At 38.4% G+C, this 16,595-nt stretch overlaps 1 protein-coding gene across 1 annotated transcript in view; it reads left to right on the top strand.

The window, feature by feature from the left end:
- The window catches only part of PDE7B (phosphodiesterase 7B), a 201,968-nt gene that overhangs the window by 63,725 nt on the left and 121,648 nt on the right, over positions 1-16,595 (top strand). Inside the window, exon 2 of the mRNA XM_036768562.1 lies at positions 15,116-15,199. Within this exon, the coding sequence (XP_036624457.1) occupies positions 15,116-15,199 (84 nt within the window). The remainder of the gene's footprint in view (positions 1-15,115; positions 15,200-16,595) is intronic.

Here is a 16,595-nt window from a genome sequence, read left to right as displayed (position 1 = left end):
TCTCCAACAGTGCTTGGAGGCCTGGGAGTGTAGAAAACAGAAAGTGGGAGTTATCCAAGACTCAGGGCTGACGAGGTTGATACGGGTGGGAGGTCAAAAGGGTGAGGGCTTCTAGAGTGCTGGATAATCTCATTGATATGTTTGACTAGGAGAAGGGGTCCAGCTACATAGGAGGGAAGTAAAATCAGAAGGGGGCTGATAGAATGGAATTTTCGATTAAGTTGAAAGGAAGGTACAGCTAGAATAAAGGGAAAGGACCATGGGCTGTAATTCAGAAAGGGAAATTTCAGTTTGGGATCTCAAAGGTATCAAAGTTTAGAGGGCTGACAAAATTCAAATTCAATGAAGAACAATGAAGTTAAGTCAAAAAATTCTGAAGTCAGGTTGTTAGAGTCTTCACCTCCCTAAATTCAAACTCATATCGGCCAAATCCTAAATTTGAGACCAAGCTTTGAACCCTGAGCTTCTTGATGGGAACTGGGCTGGGAAGTAACAGACAAGTGTGTGTACAAATATTATACAGAACAGCCTGCCTATGGAGAGCAAGTCAAAAGTTATTATACACTTCTACATTTTTATAAGTACAATGATTGATTTCATCTTGCATGTTGCATGGAAAATTTGCCTTCCTTAAGGAATTTAAATTCATATGTTACAAGAGATTAGAAAAAAAAGGAAAACAATAACAGAAAAGAATGATTGGTTAGTGTTTCTGTTTCTGGACCACTCCTTTTGTTCCTTGATGACATTAGGCAGGAGAGAGAAAGCTTTTTTGGGAAACAGAAGGGGTTATGTGACTTGGCCAGGGTCACACATCAAGTAAGTATTTGAGACTGGATTTGAACTCAGGTCCTCCTAACTCCAGGGCCAGTGTTCTATCCACTGTACCACCTAGCTGCCCCTTTTTTCTTTTTCTTTCTTTTTTTTTGGGGGGGGGGGGAAGGAGGAAGAGGTTTTTAATTATTTCCAATGGTAAACACTACAAGGGCCACCATAATTGTCCAGATTGGGCTAAGAGTGGAAAGAATTTGAGGGCACAAATTATTCCCTTCAAGTGTATTTGTATCTATAGGAAATAAAGCCACTGGCAGCAGAATCTTTCTTTGTGAAAAACTGTTCAAGGAGTGCTTCCAAGACAGAACTTTTTCCCCCTCAAATCAGCTGGCAACATCTAGATTTTGTCATGATATTACATTTCCTCAAATTTATAGTTACACATAACATAAATAAAAGTGTTTTATTACCTCCCCAAAATTATTTCAATGTGTCAGGTGGGTTTTCAGTTCCATTAATCAGTCATAAGGACAAATGCACATAAATGGGTTGGGAGACCTGAATAAAACTAATTTATTTCTCAGAGGGCAAAGGGAACAATGAGAGGAATTGCTACCTTAATTCTGACTAATAAGGAAGAATTAATTGAGGCTATGGAAAGCACTGAAAACTTGGGAGAAAATGACCATGCCATCTTAGAGTTCATAATAGCTAAAAAGAAGGAAGATTGGATATAATCAGATGGAACCTTCTACTCTAAAAAAGCAATTTTTAAAAATTAAAGAAGAAATAGTTGTAATTCCCTGAACAGAAATTCAAAGAGAGAATATGACTCAAGAACTACATTATTATTTTTTAGAGCTGAAAAAAATCTTATAAATCATCTAGTTCAAACCCATGAATATTACAGGTGGAGAAAAGGAACCCCAGAAAGATTAGATACATTCTGACAATACAATGGACCAAGGCCCCTGATAGAGAAAATAAAAGGGAAGGTATTTAAAGAAAACAATGTGACTACACAGAAAGGTCTTTGATGAGTTTGGGCTAAAAAAGATGTACAGAAGAGAGAAGGCAGAGAACAAACAAGGAAGAATGAAAGAATGCACAAACCTGCAAGAGTAGTGCCCAGAAAGCTAAACTTGGAAAGAGCTGAGGTTTGCAAGACATACTAAGCACAATTTTTTAAAAGTTCTCTTTTTAGTGATACTCAGAGTAAGATGGATAAGTACAGGATGGGAAAATTGTCCAAAGAATATATTGTAATATTAATGGATGACAGACAATCCTGGGTGAATCACCAAAAAGGGTGGCCTTCAAAATATGAATTGTAAAACAAACATTATGCAGAAGAAATTGAAGCCCAAGAGAGACTAGACCAGAATAGGAAAGGACTCAAACCTAGGTCAAGGTGACAGGCTTAGATGAATTACATACCAGAGAGCTGAAGGAATTGGCAAATGGGATTGCAGAACTGGGTAATCTCTGAGAACTCATGGAGCATGGACAAGTGCCAGAAAACTGGCAAAGGGCAAAGGTCTCATTTTTTTAAAAGGGGGGCGAATGAACTCTGGAAACTACAGACTGGTAAACTGGATGTCAATGCCAGGCAGAATTCCAAAACAGATCTTTAAGTTGATGTCTTATAACCACCTAGAAAGGGAAGTTATATCACTAAGAGTCAGCACAGATTCACTAAGAGTAAGTCATGTCGAACTAACCTCATTTCCTCTTTTTGATAGAGTTATCAAACTGGCATGTCATAGACATGGTGTATCTTGATTTAAGTTGGTAATTTGACAAAGTATCTCATATTAGCTTTACATGGAAGATGAATTAGTGTAGGCTAGAGGAGCATAGTGCAGTTAGGTGGAGTTATGGCTTATTGAAAATATTAATTAGTCACTTGATGTCAATAATAATAACTGGCATTCAAATAATACTTTTCAGGACACTTTAATACATTATTTCAATTGATCCTCATAACAACCCTGTGGGAATAAGAGCACCATTATTATCCCCATGTTACAGATGAGTCATATATAGGATAAAACACCTAGTAAGTTCCTAAAGAGCAACTCAAACTCAGACCTTCCTCATTTCAAGGCCAGCCTTCTACCTGCTGTGACACACAGTCTTTCAGTTTCATGCCACAAGGTTCTGTGCTTGGTCCAATAATTTTTGATGTTATCAGATCTATAGATGACACAGAGAGAGCTAAGATACATTTAATTTGGATAACTAAATCAAAATGAAAGGCTAAAACCAGTAAGATTAAATGTAATAGTAGTAAATGTAAAACTTGACAGTCAGATTTCTTTTGAAAAAAATCAGTTATACAAATAGAGGAGATAGAGTCTTCATATGAAAAAGATCTGGAGGCTTGGGTCAACCACAAGCCCTCAAAATGAACCAAGAGCTGAATTGATAGAATAATAGTGTTGAAGTCAAGGGAAATAATAGTCGTATCATATTCTGCTCTGGTCTGTCACATTTAACTCTAGTCATCATAGTTTAAGAGGGAAACTGACAAACAGGAGAATCATGGGAAAACAGAAAACTCATTTTTATGAATTTTTAGCCTGGCATTACCATACCTGTCTCCAAATATCTCAAGAGCTGTGGAGAAAAGACACTAGATTTATTATGTTGTTCCAGGAGGCAGAACCAGGACCACTGACTGGGTAGAAGTTATGGAGAAATAAACTTAAATTCAATAAAAATAAGGAAGAACTTTTTGACACCAAGAGTATCCCTGCCATAGAAAGGACTACCTGAAAAAGTAGTTAGCTCCATGTGTTCAGAAATATTCAAGCTAAGCCTGGACGATCATTGGCAGCAATTCTGCCCAAAAGAGTTTGGATCTGGATTGGAAGATGTGCTAAATGCTCACTAAGGTCTCTCCCAACTCATAGATTCAAATTTAAATGTATTTCTGACTGAGTTATATATTCATTTACCTCTTTTGAAAAGCAAGCACTTAGACCCTTAAAAGCTTTGGTGCCACACAGAGATGACCCACTATGAAAGAATTTCCAACTTGTCCTAGGTTCAGTGAAGCCTCCTCCTGTAAGCGTGGCTGCCCGATAGTACTTCTCCATTCTGCAGACTTGGCCAGGCAGTCTTCTGAGAACAGGCTCTCTCATGGGACGTGGAGTATTTCCTGCTGCTGATCAGCAACATCTTTTCTTGCAGTATTTTGGCAGGTTTGTCCTTGTTCCCAGCCAGAATCAGGAAGTTCAGAAGCACATGAAAACAAACAATACATTAAAAAAAGTTTCACTTGACTTATTCAAAGTTCAAAAAACAAGAGTTTGTAATTAATTCTGATTTTGCCCAGTTAATTATGCCTGATATGACAACTATTTTTTTTCCAGCTGATAATGTTTAGAGCAGTGGTTTTGAACAGGCTTTAGGTGAAGGAAATAACTAGGCAGCTCATAAAGACTTTACAGGTAACATGACCTAGGAAGTTGATTTAGGCAATGTTCAAGTTATTTTATTATTTTTGTTTTTAAGGTTATGATTAAGGCTGAGGTTTCTTTACATAGGGGAGGGGGTCCATTGGCAGAAGAAAGGAAAGAAAGGATGATTGAAACCCTGTAGCCCCAGGGGGTCTGTGGATAGGTTTTAGGGGTCCATGAACTTAGATTTTTTAAAAAATACATCTTTATTTCAGTATAATTGGTTTCTTTTGTAATGCCATGTGTTTTATTTTATGTACTTAAGTGCATTATTTGAAGAAGGAATCTATAGGCTTCACCAAACTATCCAAAGGGTCCATGACCCACATACAGAAAAAGTTAAGAACCTCTCCTAGCTGAATCCATCCCAGGCACCCATAGACAGTCTATTAGTCATAGATCTATATTCCCAAACCATGGAAGTGCTTTAGGGGTCTCTAGAACTAGCCAGGTGAGTATAAAATACCAGCAGTTGCTAGACCTTTTAAATTATTTCAGGCTTTTCAACTGTGTCAGAAGCAACAAGGAGTTGCCTGTAAAAGAAGGTATACCCAGGATGAAACTGACTATCCCACCTCAGGGGTCTCATCTAACTAGGTGGTCCTCCAAGATGATGCCCCCCACACTCACTGTGGTTTTACTCCATGCCCTCAAAGCCAGGCCAATGTATACAATCTCAGCCAAGAACCACGGTAACCCAGCTGTGTCCAATCTAGGTTACAGAACACATGTGAACATACACTAATGGAACCTCTTTTCTCCTATCTCTGTCCTCCCATCAAAAAGAGCAGAAAGAGGAGGCAGAGTCAGTCACAGGACAAAAGAGTACTCATCTGTAATCCACATTGGATGACAATTTGAAGAATCATAGTGTTAGGAAAATGACTTAGGAGAGGAGTTTAGTCAGGGCAGAGATATTCTCCCTACTGGTGTCTCATGTAAGATGCAGAAGAAACCAGGTATGCTCACAGAATGAAAGTCAGGGATTTGTTTTGAGATTAGCCTGATGCTTTTGTTAATACCTTAAGATATATTTCACATTCCAAGAGGTGATTTTTCTTCTCCCTTTTTCCTCTTGACCTGATCTCCATAAAAGAACATGCTGCTATGTTCTCCCGAGCTTTGACAGTTCTTGGAACTCTCTTTAAACATTCCTACTGCTCTTTGTTCAATATCTTTTTTTATTAGACTCCTGTACTCCCAATGATTGAGGCTTATTTTTCTCTCATTTTCCCTCTGGAAAAAACCATTCACTGAAGAAAAGCCAAGGGGAGGAGGGAGGACCTAGGGGCTCCAGTCTGAGTCAGAATCCTCCCTACCTGGCTTAGAAAAGCCTATACCATTTGAGAGCAGAGCTCTCTCTGATTCACTGTCCTAACCCATATACCTGACCCTGAGTGCACTTTAAACCATTTGTAGTGCAGGATTTAATAAGTCAAAATGCTGGTTTCAGGATGATTTTCTATGGTCTCCAGTCTTTCTTAACTTTGTGAAGTGTTCCCTTTATCTGCATTTGAGTTTAAACCAATATTAATGGGGGGCTTTAAGTGATTAAAAAAAAAACATTTCACAGGCTAGGAAATTATTTTGTTCCTGTCCCCAATAGAGCAGGCTCTGTGCTACAGGCACGTAGTTTTTCTTACTGCACACAGAGCTCTCATTGAGAACCTGGGAGCACAGCACTGATGAAATCAGACAGAAAGACCTGAAGCTTCAGACTCAGCCTGTTCAATAAATAATCCTCAATGTCCAGGCCTGCTCACCAAAGTGAAGGAGGTTTCATGTTTATCTGGTGAATTTAGAGCAATCTAATCAACCAATTTAAATGCTAGGAAAAATCATAGTCCTCCAAGTCCCTGTCTCAAATATCTGAACTAACCTATAAATTCACCAGACAATTAAATTATACAGCCCTCCACTTTAACTTAGCCGGGTAGACCAGATAAGGGAGAAGAGATCATTTTGCAGGCGTTGGGAAATGACCAGCTAGAATTTACAAAGTTGTCAGTCTAGGGAATGCCATGTATTACAAGGATAGCTTACGCTTACGTAATACTCTATGTCTATTGAGCACTTCTCGTAATGTTATCTCACTTGATCCTGCTATTAAGCACCATGTGGTATATAGAATTCTAGCCTGAAAAGCAGAGGCCTGGGTTATCTGTCCGTCAGTGTCTCCAACTCACAGGATAGGACTGTGAAATCAATGACTGGCATGTAAAGCTCAAATAAATCTATTTCCTGGGAACTCCTCAACTTCCGTCACATTTGTCCAATCTTGTGCAATTTCATCTCTCTAACACTATCACCACTACTTTATTTCCCTTTTATCTTTAGTGGGTATCCATGTAGAATTTCAGTTTTGTCTCTTCTACAATCAGTTTATTTTGAAGAATTCTTTATCCTTCTTCTTTCCCCAAACCCAGCCAGCTCACGGTAGTCACTGGTTCATCTCTCTCTCCCTCACCCCTTCTCCCCACCCTGAAATGACCTTGACACCATGGTTATAGCCAGATCCTGGTTCTTGTCATGTGGCTGATGTTTCAGCAACTGTAAGTTGTCATCACGGCCGCAGTCTCCACCCTTGCTGACAGTTACATAAGAAGCCACATAAACTTCTGTTACCTAGTACAGGCTTTTATTAAACAGAGACAAAGTGAGATGCCAAGTGGGCAACAGATCCATGCAGGAAATATGTCCCCTGGGAAGTTGAGTAGCTGCCTCCAGTTCTTGGCTCTTGTGGAGATGCAGCTCTCTGTATGTCTTTGCACCATTAAAAATCCCAGGTTGATATGTTGTGTCTTCAGCCTGAAGGGGCAAGAGGGAAGCAGCCCTTTCAAAATAAAAATTCCTCCGCTGTTGGTTTGATTTTGGAACACAATAAGTAGAGACTGAGGATATGACTTTGGGCTGTCAACACTTCCTATCCTGCTCCCACAGAACCTTCCTTTTGCCAGAAAAAAGTTACTTAAGTAAAACAAGGTTTTAATGAATATTCAGAACAATTGTTTAGCTTGGATCGAATGCCTTGGATAAATAGATGGGTAGCTGTGAAGGTGAGCCAGTAAAATCCTTTCGATACAATGCCACTTGTCTCACTAGTTCAGTATCAACTCAACAGCCATTGCTTCTTTAGGTAATAATAGGTAACATTTATAAAATGCTTATTATGTGCCAGGCACTATGCTAAACACTTTACAATTATTATCTCAAATATCCTCACAATAATCCTGGGAGGTAGGTGCTATTATGATCCCCATTTTACAGATGAGGAAACTGAGACAAGTAGCTACAGTTACTGAGTAACTCCACTCTCTTGGGTTGTAGAAGGTATTTAAATATTCAGAGACAGTTCATGAAGGAAAATGAAGAGACTTTTAAACATTTTTAACACAAAACTCTCTTGCTTAGAAAGGCGATTGCATTATTTTCATGCAATTAAATCTTGATCAACTTTAATGTTTGTGTAACAGGGAATTCTAATTAATTTCATTTTTCTTGTTAGCTACTGGAAAACCAGGTTACCAGATTACTAGAAAACTTTTTTTTCAACTTTTGTTTTTAAAAATCTTTTCCAAACTGTGCCTTGAGGACAAAAGGCATTTTATAAAAATTTTGTTTAATAAATGAATGTATTAGTTCACGTAGTAGGGAATAGTAAAGTAAACACAATTATTTTAAGAAACTGGGACCTTTCAGTGCCTCAGGACTAATACTGAAAAACAACAATCATCTTCCAGTACTTGAAAATAGGGGTAAATGTTGAATGAATGAATGAATGAATGAATGAATGGTGGCAATGCAGAAGATACACAAAATTCTATATTAACCCTGTGTCGAACCTTAGATGTTGTTATGTACGTACACATGTTCATTTTATAAAGTCAGGCCTAGTATAACACTTGTTTTGAAAATGCAAATTTGTTCCAATGCAATTGGTATATTAGGGAGCAACTTAAGCATAACATGAATTTCATGTTTGCATATGTTCAATGTTATCCACAAGTAATACTAGCTGAAAGCAGAAAACTACTGCACCCAAGTGAACCAAATTACACAGGAATGCATAAAATGCAGACAAACACACACACCCCCCAAACATCTAGTAGCTACCTCAGTTTACCGTGTTATCCTATAATATTGTATTTTGCTATTCTTTCACATTTGTGAACTTCGCTATGTTAAAAAAAAAACACAACCCACTCATTCAACGTCCTAAACATGTCTAAGTGCCGTGGTTCAAAAACCCCACATAAGTGCATGCAAAAGGAAAGCTTTCTATATCGAGGGGAAGTTTAATATAATGAAGCATTTTAAAAGGAATGAGAGAACATGTGCTATCTCCTGAGCAACAGGCATAAAGGAATCCACATTGAAGACCATCAAAGACAATGCCACAAAAATAAAAGAAACATCAATGGCTGGAAGTAGTGTGCTCCCAACCCCATTTTTCCCATAAGCTCTGTGGTTTTTATTGTGCAATTTTGCATAGTGCAGTAACTTTTAGGAACATGTGTCATGTTGTAGCAGAAATGACCATGTTATATATTTGCATATATTATGTATACGTCTTCAGGAGGAGTACGCAAAACTTCTGCCGTGTTAGTTCACTGTGGTGGGTGACCTTGGCTTCTCAGAATCTAAGCTATGCCTGCAGAGTGTAAGCCCTTCCAAGCTAGAAAGCCTTTGAATTTGGACTTGGGGCCAGACTAGCTGCTGTCTTAGAATTAACCCTGCTAAGATTTATTGTCCACAGTCTGTCTCCCACATGACCAATTACTATAGCCACAGAAATCTATCAAATTCATAAAATACAAAGTGTCCCTCAGTCCTATGAAATACCACTCTACTTCCACAGTGATGATCAGTCAATCAATATTTATTAAATGCCTGCTACATGTCAGGCACTGTGCTAAGTTCTATGGATACAAAAAGAGGCAAAAGACAGTATTTCTCTTCAAGGAGCTCACAATCTGATGGAAGCGACAACAAACAAGTATGTACAAACAAGCTATGTACAGGATAAAGCAGAAATAATTAAGAGAAGAAAAGCACTAGAATTAAGAGGGTTTAGGTAAAGCTTCCTGTAGAAGATGGGATTTTAGCTGGGACTTAAGGGAAGCCAGGAGGCAGAGATGAGGAGGTAGAGCATTCCAGGCATGGGGGACAGTCAGGAAAAAAACAGCCGGAGCCAGGAGATGGAGTGAGAAGAGGAGAGCAAGGAGGCTGGTGTTACTAGATCAGAGAGTACATGGCAAGGAGTAATGTGTAAGAAGACTGGAAAGGTAGGAGAGGACCAGGTTATAAAAGACTTTGAACATAAGAGACATTTGCATTTGATCCTGGAGTCAATAAACAGCCAGGAGAGTTTATTGAGTAGGAGTGAGGTTAGAGGGGATTTACATAGAACTACGCTTTAGGAAAATAATAGTGTCATATAAAGGAATAAAGTAAGCTAAAAAACAACATAACTTTTAGACCATCTATAAACATTCATTTCATTATTGATCCTCTTAATGGGGTCTGTGGGTGTTCATACCTCTGGTGTGAGCATCCTCTTAAGATATGAGTTCTGTTCAGTTACCCAAAAATCAACACACCTCTAAAAAACAAAACCATATTGACATTTTTGTTATAAAAAAAAGTAGAACACATGAAGAAGTACAGCAAAATAGAAATTTAAAATTAAATTTAAATCCTCACAAGTTCTCCTTTACAGAGGGTTAGAAAGGAGCTGGAGAAGTTGGTTGCATTGTGGGCCCACAAGAAATAAGAAACACCATTTTATGGGATATTTTGCCCACTTGCCTTATAATACCCATAATCAATGTAACAGACCACCAAGAAGATAATGGTAGTTTATGTGCCAACATCCATGGCAGAGCATAAAGAAGTAGAGGAATTCTCTGAAGTACTTAACAAGATTTTCCAGATTCAAGCAACATATACTTTGATACTTGGTGGCTTGAATGCAAAAGGTACAGGAGAAAATAGTAAAAACTATTTTGGAAAAAAATGTAACTTGGGACAAAGAAATGAAAGAGACTTCTAGAAATGTGAAATGGGCAGCAGTAAAAACCATGACTATCACTATCATTCTTCAGGAAGTTTAACGGATACAAGCAAATGTTCCAATTAGGATGTTGAAAGATCCCTAAAATTCAGAAAACAAACTCTTTGACAGAGATGCAGTGCAGATAAAGGCCGTGTTGGTTTGAAGTACAAATACATTTGCAAAGCCTTAGAGAAGAATTTTACTCTTTGTTGTCCTTATCTTTTGAGTCCCTTGCCCTTTATCCTGTTGCCAGTTTACCTTGCTAAGCTTCAGCATTGGATTCTACCATCCACTGCTTTTGCTCTTACTCACATACTGCTGAGCAAAACTGGAGAAAATCAGGAAGCCCTACTTATTGGCTAACTTCACTACAAAATCATGCTACTTAATCTCAACTGTGCCCTCACTATGGCAAAGCAGGGCTTTTAAGCTTCCCTAATTGACTATCCCACTCACTACAGCAGCTTTTTAAAGCCTTTTTATCTCTCCTCAAAATTCCCATGGTCTTCCTCCTCACACTCTCAGCTGAGAACATTGCCTCATATTTTACTGAAAAAAAAGAGGCCACTTGCTAAAGCTTCCTTTTCTGCCCTCTTCCTCATTTCACATCACTCAAATGCCTTCTGCCACTATCTCCTTCACCCCAGTATCATACAAAGAAGTGGCCCTTCTCTTTGCTAAGACAAAACCTTTTAAATGGATCTCATTCCAACGCTTCTTCTTCAACAGGTTGATTCCTCCATCACATCCACCCTCTCACTTAATCTCTCCCACTCTACTGGCTGTTTCCCTTATGCTTATAAACATGCCTATGTCTCTCCTATTCTCCGAAAACCCTTACTTGATCTATCCAACCTTTCTAGCTTCTCTCTCTCTCTCTCTCTCTCTCTCTCTCTCTCTCTCTGTGTGTGTGTGTGTGTGTGTGTCTGTGCCTACTCTCTCTGTCTCTCTCTCTGTCTCTCTCTGTCCTTTCATGGCTAAATTTATTGAGAAGACCATTTTATAATAACTATCTCCACTTTCTTTCTCCTCACTCAAATACTTGACTCTCTGCAATCTGGCTTCCAATTTCATCATTTGACTGAAAATATTCTCTTCAAAAAAAACAAACAATGATTTCTCAATTGCTGAATCTAATGGCCTCCTCTCAATCCTCATCCTTTGTCACCTCACTGTAAGTCTTTGACATTGTCCATCACCCTCTTCTCCTTAATACTCTTTTCTATATAGGTTTTTTCTGACATTACTCTCTCCTGGCTTTTCTCCTACATGTTGGACTTCTTCCCAGGTTCCTTTGATCTCTTGATTGATCTATAATCTTTGATTGTAAAATGCTACATTGGTAGCTCAAAGATGCTTAAAACACCAGAGACAGGTATCTAATGCTCTGGGTAAATTTTCTCTAGAAAATTTATAGAAGGACATTGAACAGAATCACATGGGATGAAAAGGCATAAAAGCAAGTAGGACCTAGAATGATGAGGTCACATAATCAAAGAAATTTCATAGTGTCTATTGCTATTTGTCTAATTATCCTAAAGAAGGATCTCAAAAGGAAGTTCAGCTTAATTTTAGGGTTCTGTTATGTGTAATCCCATTAATAGGAGGCTCAATATAAATTTTTATAATTGCTTTCCATTATTTACTTACAATTAAAAATCAGAAGATACTTGCTTGAAAGTTATTCTTCCTTATCAGTACAGTATTGGTTGATTAATTAATGAAACCTATGTATAAATGATAGCCATCTTCTTGAGCCTTAGCATCATCGAGGATGTAGGTAGGAATGGTATTCATGGAATTCCAGAAATGGTGCTGAATTGCTGACTGGTTTGTTGACCAAAAGCAAATAAAACTCACATTCAACAAGAACTATAGAACCAATAACAACCCAATTTCTTTCTGTGCCTACATAGTTTATGTATGCATTTGTACTTCATTTTCTCCCTTGTGCATATACATAGGGCACATAGGAAGGATTAAATTCTTATGTGTAAAGTCAACTTTCATTATTTAGTCACAAAATAACTAGATTATGTATAAAAGCATTCTGAACACTGTGAAGATTGATACAAATAATCAGTGAATAGTATTTTTCATTTAAATTTTGGTAATGAGGTCTTAGAATGTTAGAGAACCAATTTTCTCATTTTAGACATAAAGAAACTTTTTCAACTCCCTCACTTTGTGGATGCAGGAATTGAGGCACAGAATTCTCTTGTCCTGGCCTGTTCAAGGTCACATAGTAAGTCCTAGCAAATCTAGAATTAGAACTCAGAACTCCTGGCTTGTCGTTTAGTATTCTTTCTCCTACATTATACTTTGTTGTTCATTCAGTTGTGCCCAACTCCTTGTGACCCCATGGACCATATCACATCAATACTGTCCATAGGGTTTTCTTGGCAAAGGCACTGGAGCGGTTTGCCATTTCCTTCTCCAGCTCGTTTTACAGATGAGGAAACTGAAGCAAACAAGGTTAAGTGAGTTTCCTAGGGTCATACAGCTGGTAAGTGTCTGAGACTGGATTTGAACTCAGGTTTTTCTTACCCCAGGCTCAGCACTCTATCCACTGAGATAGATAGTATTTATTAAGAGCTTACTGTGTGTCAGACACTGTACTAAGCACTGGAGTTCCATGTACAAGCAAGGAAGACAATCCCTACCCTAAAGTAATTTATATACAATAGGAACTGGGAGTCTGGGAAGAGAAAGAGGGTAACCACATAGGGGCAAGTGAAGATGAAAGATTCTGGACAAAGGTCAGGTATAAGTGAAATTAAGAATGTACGGGTCCTTCTTACAATGATTGTCCTGGGGGGAGAGAGTCATCAATCAGAAGAAGAGATTCTCATGTCAGAGATTTCTTAAGGTGGCAATGTGGCTGCTGAAGAGGATGAGTCTAGGAAGATTCTAATGTACATATTATGTAACATAGGTGCAGAGTAGACTAAGCAAAGAAAGTCGTCTTGCTCTCCCTGTTTCTCAAGTTATATCGGCAGTTGGGAGGAAGGCCTTGAGCTGCTTCTGCCTCATTTTATTGGAACAATAGTAAGGATAATACCCATAAAGGGGCTTTAAGCTAATCTGGAGAAAAGGTATTATGTTTGTTTAGGAGGGGAGTAATTCTTCTGCCCTACTCTGTACAGAGAGTATATATTGGTATAGATGCATATGTGCATATACGTACATATCCTGTCATCTTCCATATTGACATACTTATGTGTATGTACACATGTGTACATGTATATGTATATTAGTGTTTGTGTGTGCATACATATGCACAGGCATATATACACGACACAACCTCAAGTGGCTGATTGGGGCCAAACCTTGGAGTAATAAGAGCCTAGATTCAGATCCTCCCTCTGACATACGCTAGTTTTGCAATCTTTTTCTGACACATAGTAGGCACTTAGTAAATGCTGGATGAACGACTATATTTAAAATCTTACTGCCCCCTGTCAGTACTTTAAGACTTTAAGTTACCCAGAAATCAATGCTTTTTATCAGTTGGGGTAAGTTTCACAGCAAGTTCCCTAGAGAGATGAAATCATAGGTCAGAAACAAGCAATTTTCAAAGAACATGATTTTCCTCCTCATTTGTTAGGGCTATTTACTTAGGTTTCCCAAAGAGCCTACTTCTTCTCTTCAAAAGTAAAGGTAATATGGACTTTTCCACTTGTCCTTACCCTTTGCTTTGTCCTGTTTTCCATAAGCTATTATCTTCTTTAGGTGAAAGGGTGACTTAGTGAATAAAAGAGTGACAAAGACCTGGCTATGTGACCCTGCACATGTCACTGAGTTTCAGTGCCATGGAGATAGCTAACTCTTTAACATCCGAGAAGTTGCTTGTCTGCATTGGTAGGAGTTCCATTACCCAAGAGTTCCCTATACAAATGAAATCCCAAGTCCAGTTCTTGGCCCTCTTTTCGTTCATGATGTAAAATAGTCTTTTAGCCAACACAAACGATTAAGTTATAAATTTAAAGACAATACAAATTTGAAACAAATAGTAAATTCACAACAGAGAAAAATTTGTTTCTCTGCTTCATACTTTCTAGCTCCATGAAGATATCTATTTTATAAGATATTTTAACAAAGAACAGTGGCAATCCTAATTTTTTTTTTCATTGTTGTGTCCTCTGCTGGTATTCCCATTGGCTTGGTTATGGAAGAGCATAAGGGGATCTGAGCAGAATTCTAGAAAGGGGGAAAGATGTCAACTGATATATAGAATAAGACTCCTAGCTAAAAATCAATTGTGCCAGACCTACAAGAAATAATATTGTGGACAAATGTGAATTTTAATGAAAAGTGAAAAGTACAATCTGTAGCACTCTTTCAGAATTCCTCAGATGTCCTGCCATTATGACACTACAGAGGAGTAAGGCTTATGGAGGCTTTGCACCAAACTGGAATGTTCAGGACACACCTACTAATATGCGGATGGTCTTTTTACTGGGAGACAGTCTCGTAGACTGGAAAGACCACTGGATTTTGAGTTAAAAGATCCAAAAACAAATTCTAGCTTCACCTCTCTACTTTTGCATTTCCTCATCTATGAAAAGGGGTTAATAGAATTTGTTCTATTTAGCTTAAGGATTGTGTGGACTGCTATCATCATTATTTATTGGGGACCATTACCATCATTAAAAGTATTGAATATCTTTTTGTACATAGCATTCTCTAAACCCTATTGGTTAGATTTTGGCTTCTTTTGGCCTCTGGTGTTGATGGCCTTCACCTGATGAATTGGAGTACTTGTGGAGTGACAGTGGATACACTTGGCAGCATTTTCAAACATTTATCTTCTGTTTTCTAGGAGATGTACGAATAAGAGGTCAGACAGGGGTTCCTGCGGAACGCCGTGGCTCCTACCCATTCATCGACTTCCGCCTTCTTAACAGTAAGTAAAAAACATACCTGGAAAGAAAGAGGTTTTCTGTTTTTTAAAAAAATCATAATTTTCCTCTGAACTTCAAAAATCTTCTGAGGCTTTCTGTCCTTAACTTCCTTCCTTCTCCATATATCTCCTCCCAACCCAGCCTTTAACTTTATTGTGTCCGTTTCCTAATCTGACAATAACACTACCCTACCCTAATTCTTAGTTGTTGTGCGGATTAAATAAGGCATCAAATGTCAAAATGCTTGGTTATGATGCTATATAAATATAAGAGATTGCTCTATTACTGCTACTTCCTTGAACTCCTGAAGAGATTTGAGGCTATTCTTATTTTTAAAATCCTGCAGAGAAGACATTCCATAGCTTTCTTTGGTAACCCATGAAACTATTTCACTAATTTGACTTCTCTGTCTGAACTAAATTCTCATATTAAGCCCATGCTTGCTTTCCACCACCATAACTCATTTATATAATTCCATACCCACTCACTTCCTTCACTCTGACAACCTCAGAAGTTCAACCTTCTTCTCTTTGCTCCCCATCCTACCTCTTCCTTCGGAGTTTTGGAATCCTCCCTCCCCCTCTGCTTTTGATTAAGTGATTTGGTTTTCAGCTTTTACTTCATAATTCCATCATTTGCTGGTTCCATTAGGAACTGGTTACTAATCCTAGTTCTACATTTAAATATTTTCTTTCTCAAACAAACAACCTTAACTTTGAGCTTGAGGGGAGAAGTAGATACATTTTAAGTTTTGCTTTAACTGATGCAAAGAAAAAGCAAAAACAATGTCCTCCCTCATTCATATGAAAAATAGAAAGTGAATGGGAAGTAACCTTTGAGAGACTAGCAGCTAGCACAAAGAGGAGAGGACCATGTATTGGTACTTGAGCTGAGTCCTGTAGAAAGCTAGGAGCATTCCAGGAATGGGGAAACAAAGGAGTGGCCATGGGAGACAGAGTGCCACATGTGAGAAACAGCGATTAGAACAGTATGACTATCAGGGGTAGGGAACCTGTGGCCTTCTAGGTCCTTGGGGATTTGTTCTGTGAAGTTTGGATTCAATTGAAGGGCTGCACTTGAGGACCTAGAGGGCCACATGTGGCCTCAAGGCTTCAGGTTCCCCACCCCTGGACTAGAGTATGGGAAATAGAAAAGGAAACAAGTACATATTAATATTAAGTACCTAGGCACTGTGCTAAGCACTTTACAAATATTATCTCATTTGATCCTCACAATAACCTCATGAGGTAGGTGCTTTTATGATGCTACTTTACAATTGAGAAAACTGAGATTGTGACTTACCCAGAGTCATACAGCTAGTAAAGTGTCAGACTGGATTAGAACTTGGATCTTCTTGACTCCAGTCCAGCATTCTATACACTGTGCCACCTCACTGCC

Source organism: Trichosurus vulpecula, chromosome 7 (genome assembly GCF_011100635.1).
Source record: "Trichosurus vulpecula isolate mTriVul1 chromosome 7, mTriVul1.pri, whole genome shotgun sequence".
Taxonomy (NCBI): Eukaryota; Metazoa; Chordata; class Mammalia; order Diprotodontia; family Phalangeridae; genus Trichosurus; species Trichosurus vulpecula.
This window is presented reverse-complemented; position numbering and strand designations above follow the sequence as displayed.